Source organism: Heptranchias perlo, chromosome 12 (genome assembly GCF_035084215.1).
Source record: "Heptranchias perlo isolate sHepPer1 chromosome 12, sHepPer1.hap1, whole genome shotgun sequence".
Classification (NCBI taxonomy): Eukaryota; Metazoa; Chordata; class Chondrichthyes; order Hexanchiformes; family Hexanchidae; genus Heptranchias; species Heptranchias perlo.
This window is the reverse complement of record NC_090336.1, coordinates 12,707,868-12,732,613: the sequence shown is the minus strand read 5'-3', so window position 1 is coordinate 12,732,613 and position 24,746 is coordinate 12,707,868. Positions and strand designations below refer to the sequence as shown.

At 45.7% G+C, this 24,746-nt stretch overlaps 1 protein-coding gene across 2 annotated transcripts in view; it reads left to right on the top strand.

Moving 5' to 3' along the window:
* The window catches only part of LOC137327832 (proline-rich protein 5-like), a 136,333-nt gene extending 120,207 nt beyond the window's left edge, over positions 1–16,126 (top strand). For both annotated transcript variants that reach the window (XM_067993668.1, XM_067993669.1), the window contains exon 9: positions 14,275–16,126. In XM_067993668.1, the coding sequence (XP_067849769.1) occupies positions 14,275–14,648 (374 nt within the window). In that variant the 3' untranslated portion in view covers positions 14,649–16,126. The remainder of the gene's footprint in view (positions 1–14,274) is intronic.
* The last annotated feature ends 8,620 nt before the right edge of the window (positions 16,127–24,746 follow it).

The window sequence follows — 24,746 nt, the reverse complement described above, 5'->3', positions numbered from 1 at the left end:
GTTCCCATCTGCACTACTTACTGTCCCTCCTAATTTAGTGTCAACTGCAAAGTTGGATATACAGCTCTCTGGCCTAGAAGTTGGGCCATGTAGTGACCAGAAGTATGCACCCGCCATATTGGGTAAGGACAAACAAGAGGCGTCCTTTACCCACGCCTGAAGCAAGTGTTAGGCCCTTTGCAAATGCACATCAGGGGGCCCACGCCTGCTTGAGGTCCCCTCTCCAACATTGGTTTGTCCGGAGGCAGCCAGCGCCATCGAGGGCTGCACTCAGGGAAACCAACACTACAGAACGCCTGCAACAAAAAAGGTAAGTTATTTACCTCTGCATGTGGAGTCGGGAGGAGCAAGACTCCACATTAAAGGACCCTCTCAATTGCCGCAGCTCCCTCCCCCACCTCCTCCCCCGAGATCCCCTCCCCCTGATCTCCCCCCTCCCCCCGCCGGCTTACGAGACTGACAGAGACACTGGGAGACATACAGAGGAGAGACAGAAAGATAGCCAAGGCTGCATTCTCTGCAACAAATTAGCCGGAGACATTTTAGGGGAAAAGTGGATGATCTTCCGTATTTTTCGAGACTCTCTGTGGCCCTTTTCATGTTTTTCCAATGAACTGGAAGTTCTGGCAGTTAAGCGATCCCAGGAATTTCTTTACTGTATCCACATTCTCAGCAGGAGCACTGGAGCGAGGTAATTACAGGGAGCAAAATTCAAGCCATGCTAACATCGCAGAAGGTCGACGCCTCTACTGACAGCTGATGGGGGGGGAACAATAAGAAACAGCCCCCAAAGCTGAAGAAAGAGACCCCAGATCAAAGAGAGAGGGGAGGGCAGGGGGTGCGCTGCGGTGGGGTACACTCAGCAATGAGAGATTCCGTGAGAGAACCTGTCGGAGTTCTACACATGATCCACATTAGTGCAGCGTCTCTTGATGTTTCCTTCAACACAAAGCTGTGTGCAGCCAAGTCATGGAAATAGTTCCAGCAACAACTCAGGACATTTCTAAGATGCAGAAGGTGGAACGAATGGAAAGCAAGGAAATTACACAAATGAAATCTCTGTGGGCATCAAGCTGCTTCGTAATCTGTGGATATCTGAAAATAAAGTCAATAAAAGCACAGATCAGGTAGTGGTCCGAAGGCCGTGGTCTGATCTCTGAGGAGAGATGATAATTATAAACAGGAGACTTTGCACTCGTAGATCCTGACATCATCTGAATTACTCATTTAAAAGACTGTCATGTAATTACTCTCTGGGTATCTGTTATTCTATATAATCATAGAATCAGAGAAAATTTATGGCACCGAAGGAGGCCTTTCGGCCCATCGTGTCCGCGCCGGCTGAGAAACGAGCCACCCAGCCTAATCCCACTTTCCCGCATTCGGTCCGTAGCCCTGCAGGTCACGGCTCTTCAGGTGCACATCCAGGTATTTTTTAAATGAGTTGAGGGTTTCTGCCTCTCCCACCCTCTCAGGTAGTGAGTTCCAGACTCCCACCAACCTCTGGGTGCAAACAATTTTCCTCATTTCCGCTCTAATCCTTCTACCAATCACTTTAAATCTATGCCCCCCTGGTTATTGACCCCTCTGCGAAGGGAAATAGGTCTTTCCTATCCACTCTATCTAGGCCCCTCATAATTTTATACACCTCAATCAAATCATCCCTCAGCCTCCTCTGTTCCAAGGTAAACAATCCAACTGAACCTATTGATTAGACTCCAGCCTGGAACTCACTCCCAGATATCCATTATTCTATATATAAACCATCTGAACCCCTCGATTAGATTCCAGCCTGTAACTCACTCCCAGATATCCATTATTCTATATATAAACCATATGAACCCCTCGATTAGATTCCAGTCTGTAACTCACTCCCAGATATCCATTATTCTATATATAAACCATCTGAACCCCTCGATTAGATTCCAGCCTGTAACTCACTCCCAGATATCCATTATTCTATATATAAACTATCTGAACCCCTCGATTAGATTCCAGTCTGTAACTCACTCCCAGATATCCATTATTCTATATATAAACCATCTGAACCCCTCGATTAGATTCCAGCCTGTAACTCACTCCCAGATATCCATTATTCTATATATAAACTATCTGAACCCCTCGATTAGATTCCAGCCTGTAACTCACTCCCAGATATCCATTATTCTATATATAAACTATCTGAACCCCTCGATTAGACTCCAGCCTGTAACTCACTCCCAGATATCCATTATTCTATCTATAAACTATCTGAACCCCTCGATTAGATTCCAGCCTGTAACTCACTCCCAGATATCCATTATTCTATATATAAACCATCTGAACCCCTCGATTAGATTCCAGCCTGTAACTCACTCCCAGGAATCCTTTATTCTATATATAAACTATCTGAACCCCTCGATTAGACTCCAGCCTGTAACTCACTCCCAGATATCCATTATTCTATATATAAACCATCTGAACCCCTCGATTAGATTCCAGCCTGTAACTCACTCCCAGATATCCATTATTCTATATATAAACTATCTGAACCCCTCGATTAGATTCCAGCCTGAAACTCACTCCCAGATATCCATTATTCTATATATAAACCATCTGAACCCCTCGATTAGATTCCAGCCTGTAACTCACTCCCAGATATCCATTATTCTATATATAAACTATCTGAACCCCTCGATTAGACTCCAGCCTGTAACTCACTCCCAGATATCCATTATTCTATATATAAACTATCTGAACCCCTCGATTAGACTCCAGCCTGTAACTCACTCCCAGATATCCATTATTCTATATATAAACTATCTGAACCCCTCGATTAGACTCCAGCCTGTAACTCACTTCGGGGGATGCATTATTCTTTATATAAACCTCTCAATTAGACTCCTTCCTGTAAACAGTAGTGTTTTTACAAGGGAGTACACAATGTATTATGTACAGGATTTTTTCTCAGTGGGAAGGGAGCTCTGTTATCTTGCCCCCTCACCCCTGCAACTTAGAAAATGTAGATTTTTTAAATTTTACTCAGTGCAATTTCCAGAATTTTGGTCCAGATTTTTTATATATATGTCAATATTTTCTGAGATAGATAGCACTTGATGTGAGAGAATGTACCCACTAAACCCAACCATAACTAAATAATGGCCCAGAAATTGCTCCGAGTGGCAAACGGACGGTGCTCGCCGCTCCATAGATTTATACTAACCCACTAACTTACCGCAGCAACTTCCTCCAATAGGAAGCGGAGAAGAGCCCAGCGTTAACTCCAGCAAAGCTAGTACTTGTGGGAGAAGCGAGAGGATCGATCTCTCCCCTCGAACAATCAGATCGCAGCATCCTTGAAAAGCCGCGAGGAGTCAAAACCTTGAAGTGAAAGCTGCAACAATAAAATCATTTGTAAAAAAAAAATATAGACATCAAAAAAAAGAGAGGGTAAGAAATAATCAAATTAAATAAGAGACAGAAGGAAAAAGTTGAAAAAAATTATTTTAAAAACTTGTAATGACCATAAACTATTAAAATAAAGAGTAATGAGACTCTACATTTTTAAAAGTTAATTTTTAGTTGTTTGGCAGACATTAAGACTTACCACACTATTAAAACTTAGTTTAGACCTGGTATATTTAAGCATAGCTGTTCTTTGGCGATATTAGTTAGTTTCCAGCTGGACAGGAGAGGAAGTTGGCGCTGGTCCGTTGATTCGGTTGATTGCAGCCAGCGATGTCCCTTTAAGGTGAACCTGTCAGATCGCCGGTGAACCAGGAAGAGCAAGTTCTGGATTTCCGTGTTTGACTGTGCGTGTCCGAGCACTGGAACTTGCTCTTTGATTTCACCACTAATAACGGTGAGCGCTGTTGGGCTCACCATTATTTTTAAAGCAATTTCCAGACTGATATATTTGCGTTTTGATCCATTTTTTTTGTTGCTATGTCATCATACTGTTTTCAGCCCAGAAATGACTGTTGGCGATAAGAGTAGTGTTTCTCTATCCGCTGTTCTGACACATGCGTTAAACCATTCGTTTTAAAACAGGTAAACACCTGCATTAAAATAGCAGGCAGAGGAATGTTGTTAGGCGAATGAGTCAAGAGTTCAGTCCGCTAAAATCGGCAACAGTAATTCTGGGCTTTGGTATCAAAATGAACGACTGTTAAGATGATAGGATAGTGTCCAATCCAGCTGTTCATTATGGTAACTGTCACAGTGCTTTATGATCATATAACGATGGCCACCCGTATTGCTCCGATCCTTTGCGATTCGCCACCTTGAACTTTTGGAGCCTGAACCTTACCCTCCAGAATTAAAAAACTGGGCATACAGGGTTTACCCTCAAACACAACTGTCCAAAAAATGGGCATGCTCTTGGCTCCCAAAAGGAAATGTGGGTGCACTCAGTGCACCTCCTGTACACCTGTGACTGAAACCCATTAGTTTGTGTGTAATACTCATTGTTACATTATCCTCAGATATTCTTTTGAAGTGTTGGTTTGCAGATGTGTGCAGTGTTGAAAGGTCAGAGTGAGTGCCGACAATTACAGAGTTAATAACTGGGGTCATCCACCGTCCAGCTGTGTAACAACTGGCATCTCATTGCACACCGCATTCCCAAGAAACGAAATCAAATACTTCAAGTGTTTCCAAATATTCGAGACTCCTTTCGAAATCGTCTTGAAGCAAGATACGATCCTCCTGGGCTGGGAAAATAAGCACTGGACGCAAGGCAGCCCTGAAAGCCCGAGAAGGATGACTTGATCTGATTTTGTGACCCACCAATAAACCGTGTTATTATTAAAAACAAGATGGCTGCAGGCTGATCAGGAGTGAGGTTTACTGGGCCCAGACATACAGTACCCCGGAAATTCCTGAGGTGACCAGGAGTTCCGAACTGTTAAAGAGGTCACTGATAACTTCTATTTCAACTAAACTTTGGGGTCAAATTCTAAGAGGCAATCAAGTTGATTGGGTAAACGGCTGCAGGACATCCTGAGAAGGTGCACACTGCAGTAGTGTGTGGGGAGTAGCTCAGGAGCAGCCATTGGCACTCATGTCGTTGGTGGATCTTTGCTGCCACATAGCCCTGAGCAAGTGACAGTACACACTGTCTTCTGAAAACAGTGAGACCTGAACAACTGGCAACGGATACCCATGGCACTCTGCAGGTACATCATGGCAAGGTGCAGATAGGGGTACTGGGCCTTCTCTATCCCCAGTGACTAGCTGGTTGGGTATACACCTTCAACCGGAGAGCACTTTCCCCACCCTAGCTCAACCCCAACCCCAATCCCCTTTACTCTTCACTGTTTCAGTCATAACTATCTCAGTCTAGCTGTGTAACCACACCTGTGTAACTTGAGTTTCTCTGTGTGCGTTTTCGCTGCCGCTCCAGACCCGAGCCCCTCGCTTCCATTTCCCCTTTCTTCTTTTCTCTTTACCCCTCCTACGACCCTCTCTCCTGTCGTCATGCTTCCTTTCATTTCTCCCCTCTCGGGTACTCTGCCCCTCCAAATCCCAACCCCAACCCTTCAGCACTCCTCGACCTTCCTACTCTTTTGTCGCCGTCCCAGGCTTAAGCCAACACCTTCCCTCTGCGCCTCCCTTGGCATCCTCCGAAGGGCCCATCGAGGCACTCGTCACTGCCTCCTTACGAGCAGCAACCCCAGCTGCACCATCCTACTCTCTCACCGACTTTCCCGCCCAGTGCGCCCGCTGGGGGCTAATCTGGCCAACCTCCTTCCCGTCCCACTCACCCCTCCCAGCGCTGACCCTGTGGACTCTGCCAGTAGATCAGCTATCACCGCCCCTCTCCACATCTCCCTCCAGAACGTCGGTTCACTTGTGAACAAGGCCCTTGCCGTCCATGAGCTTAGTGTGGATGATTGCATCAACATCATCGCCCTGACGAAAACCTGGCTGACTGGTGATGACACCTTCCCCCTTAATGAAGCCTCCCTCCCGGTTATATCTTCCACCACTTGCCCCGTCCAGACTGCCGCGGTGGTGGTGGGGCCCTTAGCACCAAATCACACCTTGGTCTGTCCCCTTTACTCCTCTGCAACCTTCTCCTCCTTTGAGCATCTCACCTTGTTCCACCCCTCTCGCCTCTCCTTTAAAATCCTCGTTCTCTACTGCCCACCCAAGTACCACGCCAAGTTTCTCACCGAGATATCTTCACTGCTTTCCTCCCACAGCCTCTGCACTGAGCAAGTTCTCATCCTCGGTGATTTCAACTTCCATCTCAACTCATCATGCTCTCTCTCCAGAGTTCACTGGCCTCCTATCCTCCCTTAATCTCTCCCTCCATATAAATTCCCCTCCCCATATTCATGGCCGCCCCCTCGACCCTGCCATCTCACATGGCCTCTCTACTCCCATCATGTCAATCACGGATAAGGCCCCCATGTTAGGTGATATTGTTAACAGTTCCCTCTCCTCAGGTGCTGTCCCCCTCCCCTTCAAATCTGCCGTCATCACACCCCTCCTCAAAAAACTCACCCATGACCTCTCTGTCCTTGCAAGCTACCGCCCCATCACTTCCTTGTATCCCTCTCCACCCACACCCCCCTCCCAATCCCACTTTCTTCTGTGTCCGCCCCTGGAAAAAGCTCTCCCCCAAGTCACTTACAACGGCACTTTCTAATTCCCAACTGTCTATCCTTTGGCCCTCCATTCACCACAACATTTCTGCAGCTACCGAACTGCTCAATCACACCTCACCTCTACCTTTGATGCCCCTGTCCCCATTACTCTCTCTTACCCTGGTCATTTCCCCTGGTACGGCCCTCATCTCCGCTCCCTTAAGTCCAACGGACGCAGGTTTGAACGCTTGTGGCAGACAACTGGTTTATCCATTCACCACCAGATCTGGTTGGACCACATAAAATACTATCGGGTCCTGCTCTCCTCTGCCAAAACTGTTCACTATTCCAGGATCATCCTGCAATGCAAAGATAACCCCCGGCTTCTCTTCACTACAATCCGTCTTCTTAAACCCCTCTCCTCTGCCCCCTCCACGCTCACCTCCAACGAAAAGTGCGAAGAGCTCATGGACTTCTTTGTCACTAAGATTGAGACCATCCGTTCAGATGCCTCTGCCACTTCCCTCCCTTCCCCTAGCCCACGAAGCCAACCTTCCCCTATGGTTCCCTCCTGCCCTAGCCCTGAACTCTCATCTTTCGTTTCTCTTCTATCTCCCCTCATGTCCTCTCCGAGCTCATCTTGACCATGAGACCCACCTCCTGCTCCCTCAACCATATTCCCACCAAACTGCTGACCATCCAACTTCTCTTTCTGGCCCCCATGTTAGCTGATATTGTTAACGGTTCCCTCTCCCCAGGTACTGTCCCCCTCCCCTTTAAATCTGCCGTCATCACTCCCTCTTCAAAAAACCCACCCTTGACCCCTCTGTCCTTGCAAACTACCGTCCCATCTCCAACCTCCCTTTCCTCTCTAAAGTCCTTGAACAGTCATCGCTTCCCAAATCCGTGCCCATCTTTCTCACAACTCCATATTTGAATCCCTCCAATTAAGTTTCCACCCCTGCCACAGTACTGAAACGGCCCTTATCAAAGTCACAAATGACATCCTATGTGACTGTGACCGTGGTAAACTATCCCTCCTCATCCTTCTCGACCTGTCTGCGGCCTTTGACACGGTTGACCGCACCATCCTCCTCCAGCACCTCTCCTCCGTCGTCCAGCTGGGTGGGACTGCCCTCACGTGGTTCCATTCTTATCTATCCAGTCATAGCCAGAGAATCACCTGCAATGGCTTCTCTTCCCTCTCCCGCACCGTTACCTCTGGAGTCCCCCAAGGATCTATCCTTGGCCCCCTGATATTTCTCATCTACACGCTGCCCCTCGGCGACATCATCTGAAAACATATCAGATTCCACATGTACACTCACAACACCCGGCTCTACCTCACCACCACTTCATTCAAGCCCTCCACTGTCTCTGATTTGCCACACTGCTTGTCCAACATCCAGTACTGGATGAGCAAAAATTTCCTCCAACTAAATATTGGGAAGACCGAAGCCATTGTCTTCGGTCCCCACCACAAACTCCGTTCCCTAGCCACCGACTCCATCCCTCTCCCTGGCCACTGTCTGAGGCTGAAACAGACCGTCCACAACCTCGGCGTCCTACGTGACCCTGAGATGAGCTTCCGACCACATATCCGCTCCATCACCAAGACCGCCTACTTCCACCTCTGTAACATCGCTCTTCTGCGCCCCTGTCTCAGCTCGTCTGCTGTGAAACCCTCATCCATGCCTTTGTTGCCTCCAGACTGGACTATTCCAATGGTTTCCTGGCCAGCCTCCCATCCTCCATCCCTCCATAAACTTGAGCTCATCCAAAACTCTGCTCCCCGTATTCTTACTCGCACCAAGTCCCGTTCTCCCATCACCCCTGTGCTCGCTGACCTACATTGGCTCACAGTCTGGGAACACCTCGATTTTAAAATTCTCATCCTTGTTTTGAAATCCCTCCATGGCCTCGCCCCTCCCTATTTCTGTAACCTCCTCCAGCCCTACAACCCTCCGAGATCTCTGCGCTCCTCCAATTCTTGCCTCTTGTGCATCCCCGATTTTAATCACTCCACCACTGGTGGCCGTGCCTTTACCTGCGTAGGCCCTAAGCTCTGGAATTCCCTCCCTAAACCTCTCTACCTCGCTCTCCTCCTTTAAGACGCTCCTAAAACCTACCTCTTCTGTCCTTATGTGGCTCGGTGTGAAATTTTGTTTGATTACGCTCCGTGAAGCACCTTGGGACATTTTACTACGTTAAAGGTGCTATATAAATTCAAGTTGTTGTTGTTGATGTCATTGTTGTTTCTAAACCAACCGACCCTGCCATCATCTGACACAGTTTCCCATGAAGTATGACATCTGCTCCCTTGATCTCCTTCCCACTCCATTCAGAAATGCTCGTTTTTCCCTTTCGGCCCTTAGTCACCAACATTGTCAACCTCCCTCCGCCCTCAGGCCTTGATTGCACTCCCTTCAAAACCACCCCCATCTGCCCTAATTAAACAGCGCCCCCCCCCCCCTTAACCCCTCCCTATGTCTCACCTGTCCTTCCTCTTCAAGGTCCTTGAAGGTATTGTTTACCACTCAACTACACGCTCAGCTCTGTCACCACTCTCCATCCAAGTCTCTCCAGGATTGCTACAAAATCTGCGTGACAGTATCCACAACTCACATCCTTCTTGTTCTGTTTGCTGCCCTACCTTTCTCCACCACCACCTTCCCTGGCTGGCCCACCTCTGTGGCACTGTGCTCTCATGTTTTCACCCTGACGCAGACAACGGCACTTCCTCCAACAATTTCTCCTCCTGGCCCGTGCTGCGACCTTTGGTGTGCCATAACTCTCCGTTCTGTGTCTGCTCCTATTCATCTTCTTCATGCTGCCCCCTCAGCAACATCAATGTCAGTCTTGCCTCAGACTCTCGCCTCTGATTCAGAAGGTTGTGGGTTCAAGTCCCACTCCAGAGACTTGGGCACATAATCCAGGCTGACACTCCCAATGCTGTACTGAGGGAGTGCTGCACTGACGGAGTATGCCATCTCTCGGATGAGATGTTAAACCGAGGCTCCGTCTACCTTCTCAGGTGGATGTAAAAGATCCCATGGCACTATTTTGAAGAAGAGCAGGGAATTTCTCGCCTTGGCCAATATTTATCCCTCAACCAACATCACTAAAAAAAAACAGATCATCCAGTCATTATCTCATTGCTGTTTGTGGGAGCTTGACCTCAAAAAGTACTTAATTGGCTCAACGAAAATCACTGAAACAGATCATTTATCCCCATCGGTAACAAATCGGTGAGTCGGTGATGCAATGGCTGATTTCCTGTCCCAAGGCATCTGGCCAGGAATTCATTATTGCTCCACCCCCTTGATGAGCTTCTCACCGCTGGTCCTGACTGTGGCAAGTACCTGATGCGGACTCTGTGCTGCTGAGCATCGTGTACGAGCTGCAGCCGTGACCCGACAGTGAGAAGATCACCGAGGGGAGTGACAATTTCCCGGCCAGGTCTCTTAGCACAGCAAGTCAACAGGTGCATCGCAAGCTCGCTGATTGGGTTTGCTGCTCGTTTATCTCCTTGTTGTTTCGTGGGACCTTGCTGTCCACAAAGTGGCTGCTCCATTCATCGACATAACAGTCGTGACTACACTTCAAAAATAATTAATTGGCTGTGAAGCGCTTTGGGACGTCCTGACAATGTGAAATGTGCAGTATAAATGCAACTTATTTCTTTCCTTCTTTCATCCTACCTGATCCTGACCACTGCTGAAATCCTTAACCACAGCTCCATCACCTCATTGATCTATTTGTCATATACAGTCTTCACTAGCTTCCCTATCTCTATCCTTCACAAAATTCAGCCAATCCACCAACTCTGCTGCCTGACTCATTTACCCCACGCAGACCCACACACCAGTCACCCCCATCCTCGCCAACTCCCATTGCTCCTTGTGACCCAACAAATTGACTTAAAAACTCTCCACAGCTTCACTCCACCCTGTCTGAGGAATCTTATCCAGGCCTTTGCCCCAGCTCATACTCTCCATTGGTCTGGCTCTGGATTACTGCTGGCTCCCTCCCTCCCTCCCTCCATTTAGCCATGAAAGCCCGATTTTTCAGCCACCGTGCTTTAAAAACCCTCCTAAAAACTTATCTCTCCAACTGTGCCTTTTGACCTTTTGCCCCAAGTTCCTTCACCTCCGGATCAAGGGCCAGCTCTCCTCCTGGTAATGCGTTCTGAGATATTCGCCTACTGTATGAACATAAGTTGTTTTGCTGCTGTTGCTTCGAGGCTTCTGTTTGTGCCCGTGGTGATACCTTGAGATCTTCCCCTTCATTAAACTCACTAACATCAGTTTGACCTGGAGTAAAATGCTCACTAATCAGATTGGCTGTGCAAGCTGAACAATGCTGCTCCACTTCTCTGCTAATTACCTGAAGGCCTTAACAAGTAAAACAACTAGCTTTCCTCCCAATACTTTGCTATAGTTAATCCATATTTGGTGGGGTAAGGCTGTTTGGAACCGTGCTAACCGAGTAGTCCGTTAGCACGTTCCGACCTCGATGCTACCACCTTTTATTCGTGTCTGGTTCGCAGTGCTGAAAGGAAAGCAGAGATTCCCCCTCAGCCGTGGTGATGAAGTGTCTTCTGTTCTGGCTTGCGACTGCTACTGATAGACCTCAACGATTGGCCCCGTTGTGTGTTAACTTTGATCATGAATCCTTGTGTAGCGGACAGCTCACAGATTAGAGGCTGTTACGGAAAGAGTCATAGTGGGAGGGGCTGGGGGGGGTGGGTGTGGTGTCTGAGGGTGGGGATCATCGTAGTTTTACTGGCCAAGTAAAGGTGGCCTGAAATACAGGGCAGTCATATTGGGGGATGGAATCACATAATGGTACCCTGAGAGACAAGTCTTCATTTCTGAGGTTTGTAATCAAGCACAACGAAAAACAGTGTTCCCAAAATCAGCGGTCTTAAGGAATTGATGTCAAATAACATTTTACTGGCTGTGGACTGAGGCAATAAGTTATTGTTACTGAAAATCACAACATACCGCACCACAGAATAAGTTATAAAAGGATACTTTCACTCCCACCGGGCTTTTATTTGTGTCAGAAAGAAAGAAAGGACACATTTCATTAACAGATTCAGAGTGCGTTATCAGAACTGATTGCCTCTCAATGAAGGCAGACTGTGATTTATTACTATTTTATGCAGTTTTCTTTATATCTATTTCAATGATTGTTCCTAAATTTGGAACATGGACTTCTTAAAAGTTGAACTAAAAACTTTACCGCATACTCAGCCATTAGTCATTCATTTCACTGCATTGGTTGCTCTGTTTTTTCTCATTTTATTTCTATATCTGTTTCTTAGTCTTCCTTTGGTCAGAGGACTCTGTGCTCACGTATTTTCGCTATGCTGGTTGTCATGACGTTTTAGAGTGAGTTGAGCAATCTCTTGCTGGGAGGCAGCACAGGCCACTGACAGGAGTCTCTGATCTGTGCTCCCTTTGGGCTCAGCTCCCCACTGGGAGCATGAGGCTGCTGAATTTACCCTTTTGCTTTATTAGTGAGGAGACCTAAAATGGACCCTTTTTTAAAATTCATTCTTAAGATGTGGGCATCACTGGCGAGGCCGGCATTTATTGCCCATCTCTAATTGCCCTTGAGAAGGTGGTGGTGAGCCGCCTTCTTGAACCGCTGCAGTCCATGTGGTGAAGGTTCTCCCACAGTGCTGTTAGGAAGGGAGTTCCAGGATTTTGACCCAGCAACGATGAAGGAACGGCGATTATATTTCCAAGTCAGGATGTTGTGTGACTTGGAGGGGAATGTGCAGGTGGTGGTGTTCCCATGTGCCTGCTGCCCTTTCTAGGTGGTAGAGGTTGCAGGTTTGGGGGGTGCTGTCAAAGAAGCCTTGGCCAGTTGCTGCAGTGCATCCTGTGGATGGTACACACTGCAGCCACAGTGCGCCGGTGGTGAAGAGAGTGAATGTTTAGGGTGGTGGATGGGGTGCCAATCAAGCGGGCTGCTTTGTCCTGGATGATGTTGAGCTTCTTGAGTGTTGCTGGAGCTGCACTCATCCAGGCAAGTGGAGAGTATTCCATCACACTCCTGAGTGTGATGGAAAACTCTCCACTTGTGCCTTGTAGATGGTGGAAAGGCTTTGGGGAGTCAGGAGGTGAGTCATTCACCGCAGAATACCCAGCCTCTGACCTGCTCTTGTAGCCACAGTATTTATGTGGCTGGTCCAGTTAAGTTTCTGGTCAATGGTGACCCCCAGGATGTTGATGGTGGGGGATTCAGCGATGGTAATGCCATTGAATATCAAGGGGAGGTGGTTAGACTCTCTCTTATTGGAGATGGTCATTGCCTGGCACTTGTCTGGGGCAAATGTTACTTGCCACTTATGAGCCCAAGCCTGGATGTTGTTCAGGTCTTGCTGCATGCGGGCACAGACTGCTTCATTATCTGAGGTGTTGCGAATGGAACTGAACACTGTGCAATCATCAGTGAACATCCCCGTTTCTGATCTTATGATGGAGGGAAGGTCATTGATGAAGCAGCTGAAGATGGTTGGGCCTAGGACACTGCCCTGAGGAACTCCTGCAGCAATGTCCTGGGGCTGAGATGATTGGCCTCCATCAACCAGTACCATCTTCCTTTGTGCTAGGTATGAGTCCAGCCACTGGAGAGTTTTCCCCCGGATTCCCATTGACTTCAATTTTACTAGGGCTCCTTGGTGCCACACTCGGTCAAATGTTGCCTTGATGTCAAGGGCAGTCACTCTCACCTCACCTCTGGAATTCAGCTCTTTTGTCCATGTTTGGACCAAGGCTGTAATGAGGTCTGGAGCCAAGTGGTCCTGGCGGAACCCAAACTGAGCATTGGTGAGCAGGTTATTGGTGAGTAAGTGTCGCTTGATAGCACTGTCGACGACACCTTCCATCACTTTGCTGATGATTGAGAGTGGACTGATGGGGCAGTAATTGGCCGGATTGGATTTGTCCTGCTTTTTGTGGACAGGACATTCCTGGGCAATTTTCCACATTGTCGGGTGGATGCCAGTGTTGTAGCTGTACTGGAACAGCTTGGCTTGAGGTGCGGCTAGTTCTGGAGCAGAAGTCTTCAGCACTACAGCTGGGATGTTGTCGGGGCCCATAGCCTTTGCTGTATCCAGTGCACTCAGCCATTTCTTGATATCACGTGGAGTGAATCGATTTGGCTGAAGACTGGCTTCTGTGATAGTGGGGATATCGGGAGGAGGCAGAGATGGATCATGCACTCGGCACTTCTGGCTGAAGATGGTTGCAAACGCTTCAGCCTTGTCTTTTGCACTCACGTGCTGGAATCTGCCAACATTGAGGATGTTTACAGAGCCTTCTCCTCCCATTAGTCGTTTAATTGTCCACCACCAATTACGACTAGATGTGGCAGGACTGCAGAGCTTTGATCTGATCCGTTGGTTGTGGAATCACTTAGCTCTGTCTATAGCATGTTGCTTCTGCTATTTAGCATGCATGTAGTCCTGAGTTGTAACTGCACCAGGTTGGCACCTCATTTTTAGGTACTGATGCTGCTCCTGGCATGCTCTTCTACACTCCTCATTGAACCAGGGTCGATCCCCTGGCTTGTTGGTAATGGTAGACTGAGGGATATGCCGGGCCATGAGGTTACAGATTGTCCAGTAACATATCCACTACACCCAGTGTACCCATAATGTACTAATGTCCGTGCTTTTCCTCACCAGGGCGAAGATTCGCAAGTACTAGATCAAAGATGGTTGATTTCTTGAGCGACGAGTGTGAAGTCATTGCGTCTAATGAGACTATGCTGACACCCTTAATCGAGCAGGAAGGCGAGGCCTACTTGGAGAAGTGTGGGAGCGTCCGACGTCACACAGTGGCCAATGCACCCTCTGAGCTTCAGCTTTTGGCTATGACTTCCATGTTGCACCCTGGGATGGTGGAAGAACCAGACACCGAAGACAAATGTCTACTGATACCACCTAACCTTAACCACAGACACTATTCCAGTGAGCCGAACATCCCAGAACCTCAGTCTGAGATTATGATGGTCTCGCTGCAGGAGTCTTCTGACATTAAGTGTACAGTACTTGGCTAGATCGCTAAGTCGTTGTTTTGTTTTAGGCACATCTGTTACAGTTTGCAGAAGGGAGTGATCCCATGACCTGATTGAGTCCTATCACAGGTTCAAACTTGAAATGCCACTGACCAAACAAACCTAATTTAAGCTGGTCGTGTGTATTGGACTGCCCTTCTGACCTGGGCTCTTTCTGTTATCAACTGAACATACCTCAGGAATCTAAACACAGTGCCAGCGGAAAGGGTGAAAGAATACGTTAATATGTTGGGACACTGTGGATGCAGATGCCCTGGTGAAATTAAAGTATAAAAGAGAAAAATCCCAGCAGCACTAAGTTTGCACTAAAGGGTATCTTACGATTGAGACAAGTCCTAAACTTTGAAACCCGATATTGCACTATAGCGACAGCCTTGTTTAAATACTGGATAACGGTTCTGTCCCTCTCCCCTCCCCCACAAGTCATTGGCTTTATTAAGACTGTCGGCCAGAAATGCCATCAGTTCCATTCGCTGCCAATCTGCCTTTTACAGACGAATTGCGTGAGGTAAAAGTGAGGTACCAACCTGGTGAAGTTACAACACAGTTACAAACAGCAGAAGCAACGTGCTATAGACAGAGCTAAGCGATTCCACAACCAACGGATCAGATCAAAGCTCTGCAGTCCTGCCACATCTAGTCGTGAATGGTAGTGGACAATTAAACGACTAAAGGGAGGAGGAGGCTCCGTGAACATCCCCATCCTCAATGATGGCGGAGTCCAGCACGTGAATGCAAAAGACAAGGCTGAAGCGTTTGCAACCATCTTCAGCCAGAAGGGCCGAGTGGATGATCCATCTCGGTCTCCTCCTGATATCCCCATCGTCACAGAAGCCAGTCTTCAGCCAATTCAATTCACTCCACGTGATATTTTCAAATGATATCTCCAAGTCAAAGTGAGCAACGTAACCTTGGGCAGAAGGTTTCCTCCGCACAGTGTGTGTGATGAAATGTAATACGGGTTTTTGATTTTTTTTTTACACGGAGGAGATCAGGAGCAGTGCCAACTATCAGAGTACGTCCCAAGAACACAAGCACATTGCAATATGTCTCTGAGCTGCAGGGAGACTGCCAACCCATCAGGTTAGATCCTGAGCTTGAAGGGTAATGGTAACACTGGAATAAATCCTAAACTGCAGGCCCCTATTGGAATTCACCAGTATTTAATGTCATCCATAGTTCTGATTGTGGTTGCAATTAACTTTCAGCACACTGACTTGGCTGTTCTGCTGCTTCCTCCATAGAAGCTTTTTTTCAAACATAACCCCGCTGCATATGGAGCAGGTTTTCATTCTCATTTTACAAATAAACCGTGGATTAGTTTTGTCAAATTACAAGTGATTTATAGCCTCCCTGAAACAGTAAAAAGAATTCAGCCCTCCAAAGAGAGAAAGGCTGGGAGCCTGATCGACAGTGACTGTACTACATCAGTTTGATCCAAAATAAAGAGAATTGGAAAAGCAAGTGTCAGTAGTTGCCACGAATTAGTACTGATTCACCCCCAAACACCACCCAGTGCAGTCGGTGAGGGGAATCGACTCACGTTCACCCCCAAACACCACCCAGTGCAGTCGGTGAGGGGAATCGACTCACGTTCACCCCCAAACACCACCCAGTGCAGTCGGTGAGGGGAATCGACCCACGTTCACCCCCAAACACCACCCAGTACAGTCGGTGAGGGGAATCGACCCACGTTCACCCCCAAACACCACCCAGTACAGTCGGTGAGGGGAATCGACTCACGTTCACCCCCAAACACCACCCAGTGCAGTCGGTGAGGGGAATCGACTCACGTTCACCCCCAAACACCACCCAGTGCAGTCGGTGAGGGGAATCGACTCACGTTCACCCCCAAACACCACCCAGTGCAGTCGGTGAGGGGAATCGACTCACATTCACCCCCAAACACCACCCAGTGCAGTCGGTGAGGGGAATCGGCTCACGTTCACCCCCAAACACCACCCAGTGCAGTCGGTGAGGGGAATCGACTCACGTTCACCCCCAAACACCACCCAGTGCAGTCGGTGAGGGGAATCGACTCACATTCACCCCCAAACACCACCCAGTGCAGTCGGTGAGGGGAATCGGCTCACGTTCACCCCCAAACACCACCCAGTGCAGTCGGTGAGGGGAATCGACCCACGTTCACCCCCAAACACCACCCAGTGTAGTCGGTGAGGGGAATCGACTCACGTTCACCCCCAAACACCACCCAGTGCAGTCAGTGAGGGGAATCGATTCACGTTCACCCCCAAACACCACCCAGTGTAGTCGGTGAGGGGAATCGACTCACGTTCAACCCCAAAACACCACCCAGTGCAGTCGGTGAGGGGAATCGACTCACGTTCAACCCCAAAACACCACACATAGAATTACATAGAATGTACAGCACAGAAACAGGCCATTCAGCCCAACTGGTCCATGCTCATGTTTATTCTCCACATGAGTGTCCTCCCACCCTACTTCCTCAAACCTTCTATTCCTTTCTCCCTCATGTGTTTATCCAGCTTCCCCTTAAATGCATCTGTGCTATTTGTCTCAACTACTCCTTGTGGTAGTGAGTTCCACATTCTAACCACTCTCTGGGTAAAGAAGTTTCTCCTGAATTCCCTATTGTGCAGTGCAGTCAGTGAGGGGAATCGATTCATTTCAGCCTCAAATACCATACTAAATGTACGGTCGCTGAGGGGAGTCAGTTCAAATTTACCCAGAGCTGTTGTCCTCATATTTGCCTGATTGTATTTGCCAAAGTTTTGCACAAAATTATACCGTTTTCTCAAATTTGAAACAATCTGCTGCAGAAAGTCAGATCTACCCGTTAATTTAAAGGTTTGTTTCTGTTCAGTGCTAAAGCCATTCCAAATTTAACTTACTTACTGGTCTGTCAAATAAACAGACATCTGGAACATCTACTGCTGGCATCTCTGATCATGGATGGAGCCAGAGGCTGACATATCCTATCCTACATATTGGTCATACTAAATGATGTTGTTTTATCTCTGATGTGGGGCTTCCTTCTGCTTCTGAGTGGAGTTTTACTGTTCTGGTTTTAATTGTGGGGTCTACTAATGAGATAAATGCTCTACCCAACAGCTGCTCACCATGTGCCGCCCACATAATCACATCAAGGATACTTCTGATCAAGGACTTTCCGGTGGCTCAGTGTGTAAATGTACTGGGCTATACACACCAGCAAGACTCAGTGGCTCAGTGTGTAAATGTACTGGGCTATACACACCAGCAAGACTCCAGTCTAACCAATGAGCTGATCTGAGCTGAGCTTGGTGTCAAAGGTTGGAGTGCAATTCCCAACCTCAGTGAGTGGAAGAGTCAGCGAGGGTGTAAATTCTGACCAGACTCGGCTGTGAATCCCCAACTCCACAGTCAAAGGTACAAGTGGGCACAATCTATAGTAATGTCCGGGGGGCACAATCGATAGAAATGTATGGGTGGGTACAATCTATAGTAATGTGCAGGTGGGTACAATCTATAGTAATGTAGAGGTGGGTACAATCTATAGTAATGTACAGGTGAGCACAATCTATAGAAATGTATGGGTGGGCACAAGCTATAGTAATGTACAGGTGGGTACAATCTATAGTAATGTACAGGTGGGCACAATCCAAAGTACTGTACGAGTGGGCACAATCTATAGTAATGTACAGGTGGGTACGATCTATAGTAATGTACCAGTGGGCACAATCTATAGTAATGTACAGGTGGGCACAATCTATAGTAATGTACAGGTGGGCACAATCTGTAGTAATGTACAAGTGGGTACAATCTATCGTAATGTACAGGTGGGCACAATCTATAGTAATGTACGGGTGGGCACAATCTATAGTAATGTACAGGTGGGTACAATCTATAGTAATGTACAGGTGGATACAATCTATAGTAATGTACAGGTGAGCACAATCTATAGTAATGCACAGGTGGGCACAATCTATAGTAATGTACAGGTGGGCACAATCTATAGTAATGTACGGGTGGGCACAATCTATAGTAATGTACAGGTGGGTACAATCTATAGTAATGTACAGGTGGATACAATCTATAGTAATGTACAGGTGAGCACAATCTATAGTAATGTACAGGTGGGCACAATCTATAGTAATGTACAGGTAGGCACAATCTATAGTATTCTACGGGTGGGCACAATCTGTAGTAATGTACAGGTGGGTATAATCTGCAGTAAAGCACAGGTGGGCACAATCTATAATAATGTATGGGTGGGCACAATCTATACTAATGAACAGGTGGGCTAAATATATAGAAATATACAGGTGGGTACAATCAACAGTAATGTACAGGTGGGCAAAATCTATAATAATGAACAGGTGGGCACAATCTATAGTAATGTACAGGTGGGCAAAATCTATAATAATGAACAGGTGGGCACAATCTATAGTAATGTACAGGTGGGCAAAATCTATTATAATGAACGGATGGGCACAATCTATGGTAATGTACAGGTGGGCACGATGTGTAGTAATATACAGGTGGGAACAATCTATAGTAATGTACAGATGGGTACAATCAACAGTAATGTACGGGTGTTTAAATCTATAATAATGAACGGGTGGGCACAATCTAGTAATGTACAGGTGGTCAAAATCTATTATAATGAACGGGTGGGCACAATCTATAGTAATGTACAGGTGGGCACAATCTACACTAATGTACAGGTGGGTACAATCTATAGTATTGTACAAGTGGGTATAATCTATACTGATGTACAGGTGGGTACAATCTATAGTAATGTACAGGTGGGCACAATCTATAGTAACGTACGGGTGGGCACAATCTATAGAAATGTACAGATGGGTACAATCTATAGTAATGTACAGGTGGGTACAATCTATAGTAATGTACAGGTGGGCACAATCTATAGTGCATGTGTGGTCACAATCTATAGTAATGTACAGGTGGGCACAATCTATAGTAAAGTACAGGTGGGCATAATCTATAGTAATGTATGGGTGGGCACATTCTATAGTAATTTACAAGTGGGCACAATCTATAGGAATGTACAGGTGGGCACAATCTATAGTAATATACAAGTGGACACAATCTTTAGTAATGTACAGGTGGGCACAATCTACATTAATGTACAGGTGGGGACATGCTATAGTAATTTACAGGTGGGCACAATCTACAATAATGTACAGGTGGGCACATGCTATAGTAATGTACAGGTGGGCACAATCTATAGTAATGTACAGGTGGGCACAATCTATAGTGCATGTGTGGTCACAATCTATAGTAATGTACAGGTGGGCACAATCTATAGTAAAGTACAGGTGGGCATAATCTATAGTAATGTATGGGTGGGCACATTCTATAGTAATTTACAAGTGGGCACAATCTATAGGAATGTACAGGTGGGCACAATCTATAGTAATATACAAGTGGACACAATCTTTAGTAATGTACAGGTGGGCACAATCTACATTAATGTACAGGTGGGGACATGCTATAGTAATTTACAGGTGGGCACAATCTACAATAACGTACAGGTGGGCACATGCTATAGTAATGTACAGGTGGGCACAATATATAGTAATGTACAGGTGGGCACAATCTATAGTAATGTACAGCTGGACACAATCTATAGTAATGTACAGGTGGGCATAATATACATTAATGTACAGGTGGGCACATGCTATAGTAATGTACGGGTGGGCACAATCTATAGTAATGTACAGGTGGGCACAATCTATAGTAATGTACGGGTGGGCACAATCTATAGTAATATACAGCTGGACACAATCTATAGTAATGTACAGGTGGGCATAATCTACATTAATGTACAGGTGGGCACATGCTATAGTAATGTACAGGTGGGCACAATCTATAGTAATGTACGGGTGGGCACAATCTATAGTAATATACAGGTGGGCACAATCTACATTAATGTACAGGTGGGCACATGCTATAGTAATGTACAGGTGGGCACAATCTATATAATATACAGGTGGGCACAATCTATAGTAATGTACAGATGGGCACAATCTGTAGTAATGTACAGCTGGGCACAATCTATAGTAATGTACAGGTGGGCATAATCTATAGTAATTTAGAGGTGGGCATGATACAGTAATGTAGAGGTGCGTGCAATCTATAGAAATGTACAGGTGGGCACAATCTACAGTAATGTACTGGTGGGCACAACCTATAGTAATGTACGGGTGGGTACAATCTATAGTAATGTGCAGGTGGGTACAATCTATAGTAATGCGCAGGTGGGCACAATCTATAGTAATGCACAGGTGGGCACAATCTATAGTGATGTACAGGTGGGTACAATCTATCGTAATGTACGGGTGGGCACAATCTATAGTAATGTACAGGTGGGTACAATCTATAGTAATGTACAGGTGGATACAATCTATAGTAATGTACAGGTGGATACAATCTATAGTAATGCACAGGTGGGCACAATCTATAGTAATGTACAGGTAGGCACAATCTATAGTATTCTACGGGTGGGCACAATCTGTAGTAATGTACAGGTGGATACAATCTATAGTAATGCACAGGTGGGCACAATCTATAGTAATGTACAGGTAGGCACAATCTATAGTATTCTACGGGTGGGCACAATCTGTAGTAATGTACAGGTGGGTATAATCTGCAGTAAAGCACAGGTGGGCACAATCTATAATAATGTATGGGTGGGCACAATCTATACTAATGAACAGGTGGGCTAAATATATAGAAATATACAGGTGGGTACAATCAACAGTAATGTACAGGTGGGCAAAATCTATAATAATGAACAGGTGGGCACAATCTATAGTAATGTACAGGTGGGCAAAATCTATAATAATGAACAGGTGGGCACAATCTATAGTAATGTACAGGTGGGCAAAATCTATTATAATGAACGGATGGGCACAATCTATGGTAATGTACAGGTGGGCACGATGTGTAGTAATATACAGGTGGGAACAATCTATAGTAATGTACAGATGGGTACAATCAACAGTAATGTACGGGTGGTTAAATCTATAATAATGAACGGGTGGGCACAATCTAGTAATGTACAGGTGGTCAAAATCTATTATAATGAACGGGTGGGCACAATCTATAGTAATGTACAGGTGGGCACAATCTACACTAATGTACAGGTGGGTACAATCTATAGTATTGTACAAGTGGGTATAATCTATACTGATGTACAGGTGGGTACAATCTATAGTAATGTACAGGTGGGCACAATCTATAGTAACGTACGGGTGGGCACAATCTATAGAAATGTACAGATGGGTACAATCTATAGTAATGTACAGGTGGGTACAATCTATAGTAATGTACAGGTGGGCACAATCTATAGTGCATGTGTGGTCACAATCTATAGTAATGTACAGGTGGGCACAATCTATAGTAAAGTACAGGTGGGCATAATCTATAGTAATGTATGGGTGGGCACATTCTATAGTAATTTACAAGTGGGCACAATCTATAGGAATGTACAGGTGGGCACAATCTATAGTAATATACAAGTGGGCACAATCTTTAGTAATGTACAGGTGGGCACAATCTACATTAATGTACAGGTGGGGACATGCTATAGTAATTTACAGGTGGGCACAATCTACAATAACGTACAGGTGGGCACATGCTATAGTAATGTACAGGTGGGCACAATCTATAGTAATGTACAGGTGGGCACAATCTATAGTGCATGTGTGGTCACAATCTATAGTAATGTACAGGTGGGCACAATCTATAGTAAAGTACAGGTGGGCATAATCTATAGTAATGTATGGGTGGGCACATTCTATAGTAATTTACAAGTGGGCACAATCTATAGGAATGTACAGGTGGGCACAATCTATAGTAATATACAAGTGGACACAATCTTTAGTAATGTACAGGTGGGCACAATCTACATTAATGTACAGGTGGGGACATGCTATAGTAATTTACAGGTGGGCACAATCTACAATAACGTACAGGTGGGCACATGCTATAGTAATGTACAGGTGGGCACAATATATAGTAATGTACAGGTGGGCACAATCTATAGTAATGTACAGCTGGACACAATCTATAGTAATGTACAGGTGGGCATAATATACATTAATGTACAGGTGGGCACATGCTATAGTAATGTACGGGTGGGCACAATCTATAGTAATGTACAGGTGGGCACAATCTATAGTAATGTACGGGTGGGCACAATCTATAGTAATATACAGCTGGACACAATCTATAGTAATGTACAGGTGGGCATAATCTACATTAATGTACAGGTGGGCACATGCTATAGTAATGTACAGGTGGGCACAATCTATAGTAATGTACGGGTGGGCACAATCTATAGTAATATACAGGTGGGCACAATCTACATTAATGTACAGGTGGGCACATGCTATAGTAATGTACAGGTGGGCACAATCTATATAATATACAGGTGGGCACAATCTATAGTAATGTACAGATGGGCACAATCTGTAGTAATGTACAGCTGGGCACAATCTATAGTAATGTACAGGTGGGCATAATCTATAGTAATTTAGAGGTGGGCATGATACAGTAATGTAGAGGTGCGTGCAATCTATAGAAATGTACAGGTGGGCACAATCTACAGTAATGTACTGGTGGGCACAACCTATAGTAATGTACGGGTGGGTACAATCTATAGTAATGTGCAGGTGGGTACAATCTATAGTAATGCGCAGGTGGGCACAATCTATAGTAATGCACAGGTGGGCACAATCTATAGTGATGTACAGGTGGGTACAATCTATCGTAATGTACAGGTGGGCACAATCTATAGTAATGTACGGGTGGGCACAATCTATAGTAATGTACAGGTGGGTACAATCTATAGTAATGTACAGGTGGATACAATCTATAGTAATGTACAGGTGAGCACAATCTATAGTAATGTACAGGTGGGCACAATCTATAGTAATGTACAGGTAGGCACAATCTATAGTATTCTACGGGTGGGCACAATCTGTAGTAATGTACAGGTGGGTATAATCTGCAGTAAAGCACAGGTGGGCACAATCTATAATAATGTATGGGTGGGCACAATCTATACTAATGAACAGGTGGGCTAAATATATAGAAATATACAGGTGGGTACAATCAACAGTAATGTACAGGTGGGCAAAATCTATAATAATGAACAGGTGGGCACAATCTATAGTAATGTACAGGTGGGCAAAATCTATTATAATGAACGGATGGGCACAATCTATGGTAATGTACAGGTGGGCACGATGTGTAGTAATATACAGGTGGGAACAATCTATAGTAATGTACAGATGGGTACAATCAACAGTAATGTACGGGTGGTTAAATCTATAATAATGAACGGGTGGGCACAATCTAGTAATGTACAGGTGGGCAAAATCTATTATAATGAACGGGTGGGCACAATCTATAGTAATGTACAGGTGGGCACAATCTACACTAATGTACAGGTGGGTACAATCTATAGTATTGTACAAGTGGGTATAATCTATACTGATGTACAGGTGGGTACAATCTATAGTAATGTACAGGTGGGCACAATCTATAGTAACATACGGGTGGGCACAATCTATAGAAATGTACAGATGGGTACAATCTATAGTAATGTACAGGTGGGTACAATCTATAGTAATGTACAGGTGGGCACAATCTATAGTGCATGTGTGGTCACAATCGATAGTAATGTACAGTTGGGCACAATCTATAGTAAAGTACAGGTGGGCATAATCTATAGTAACGTATGGGTGGGCACATTCTATAGTAATTTACAAGTGGGCACAATCTATAGGAATGTACAGGTGGGCACAATCTATAGTAATATACAAGTGGGCACAATCTTTAGTAATGTACAGGTGGGCACAATCTACATTAATGTACAGGTGGGGACATGCTATAGTAATTTACAGGTGGGCACAATCTACAATAACGTACAGGTGGGCACATGCTATAGTAATGTACAGGTGGGCACAATCTATAGTAATGTACAGGTGGGCACAATCTATAGTGCATGTGTGGTCACAATCTATAGTAATGTACAGGTGGGCACAATCTATAGTAAAGTACAGGTGGGCATAATCTATAGTAATG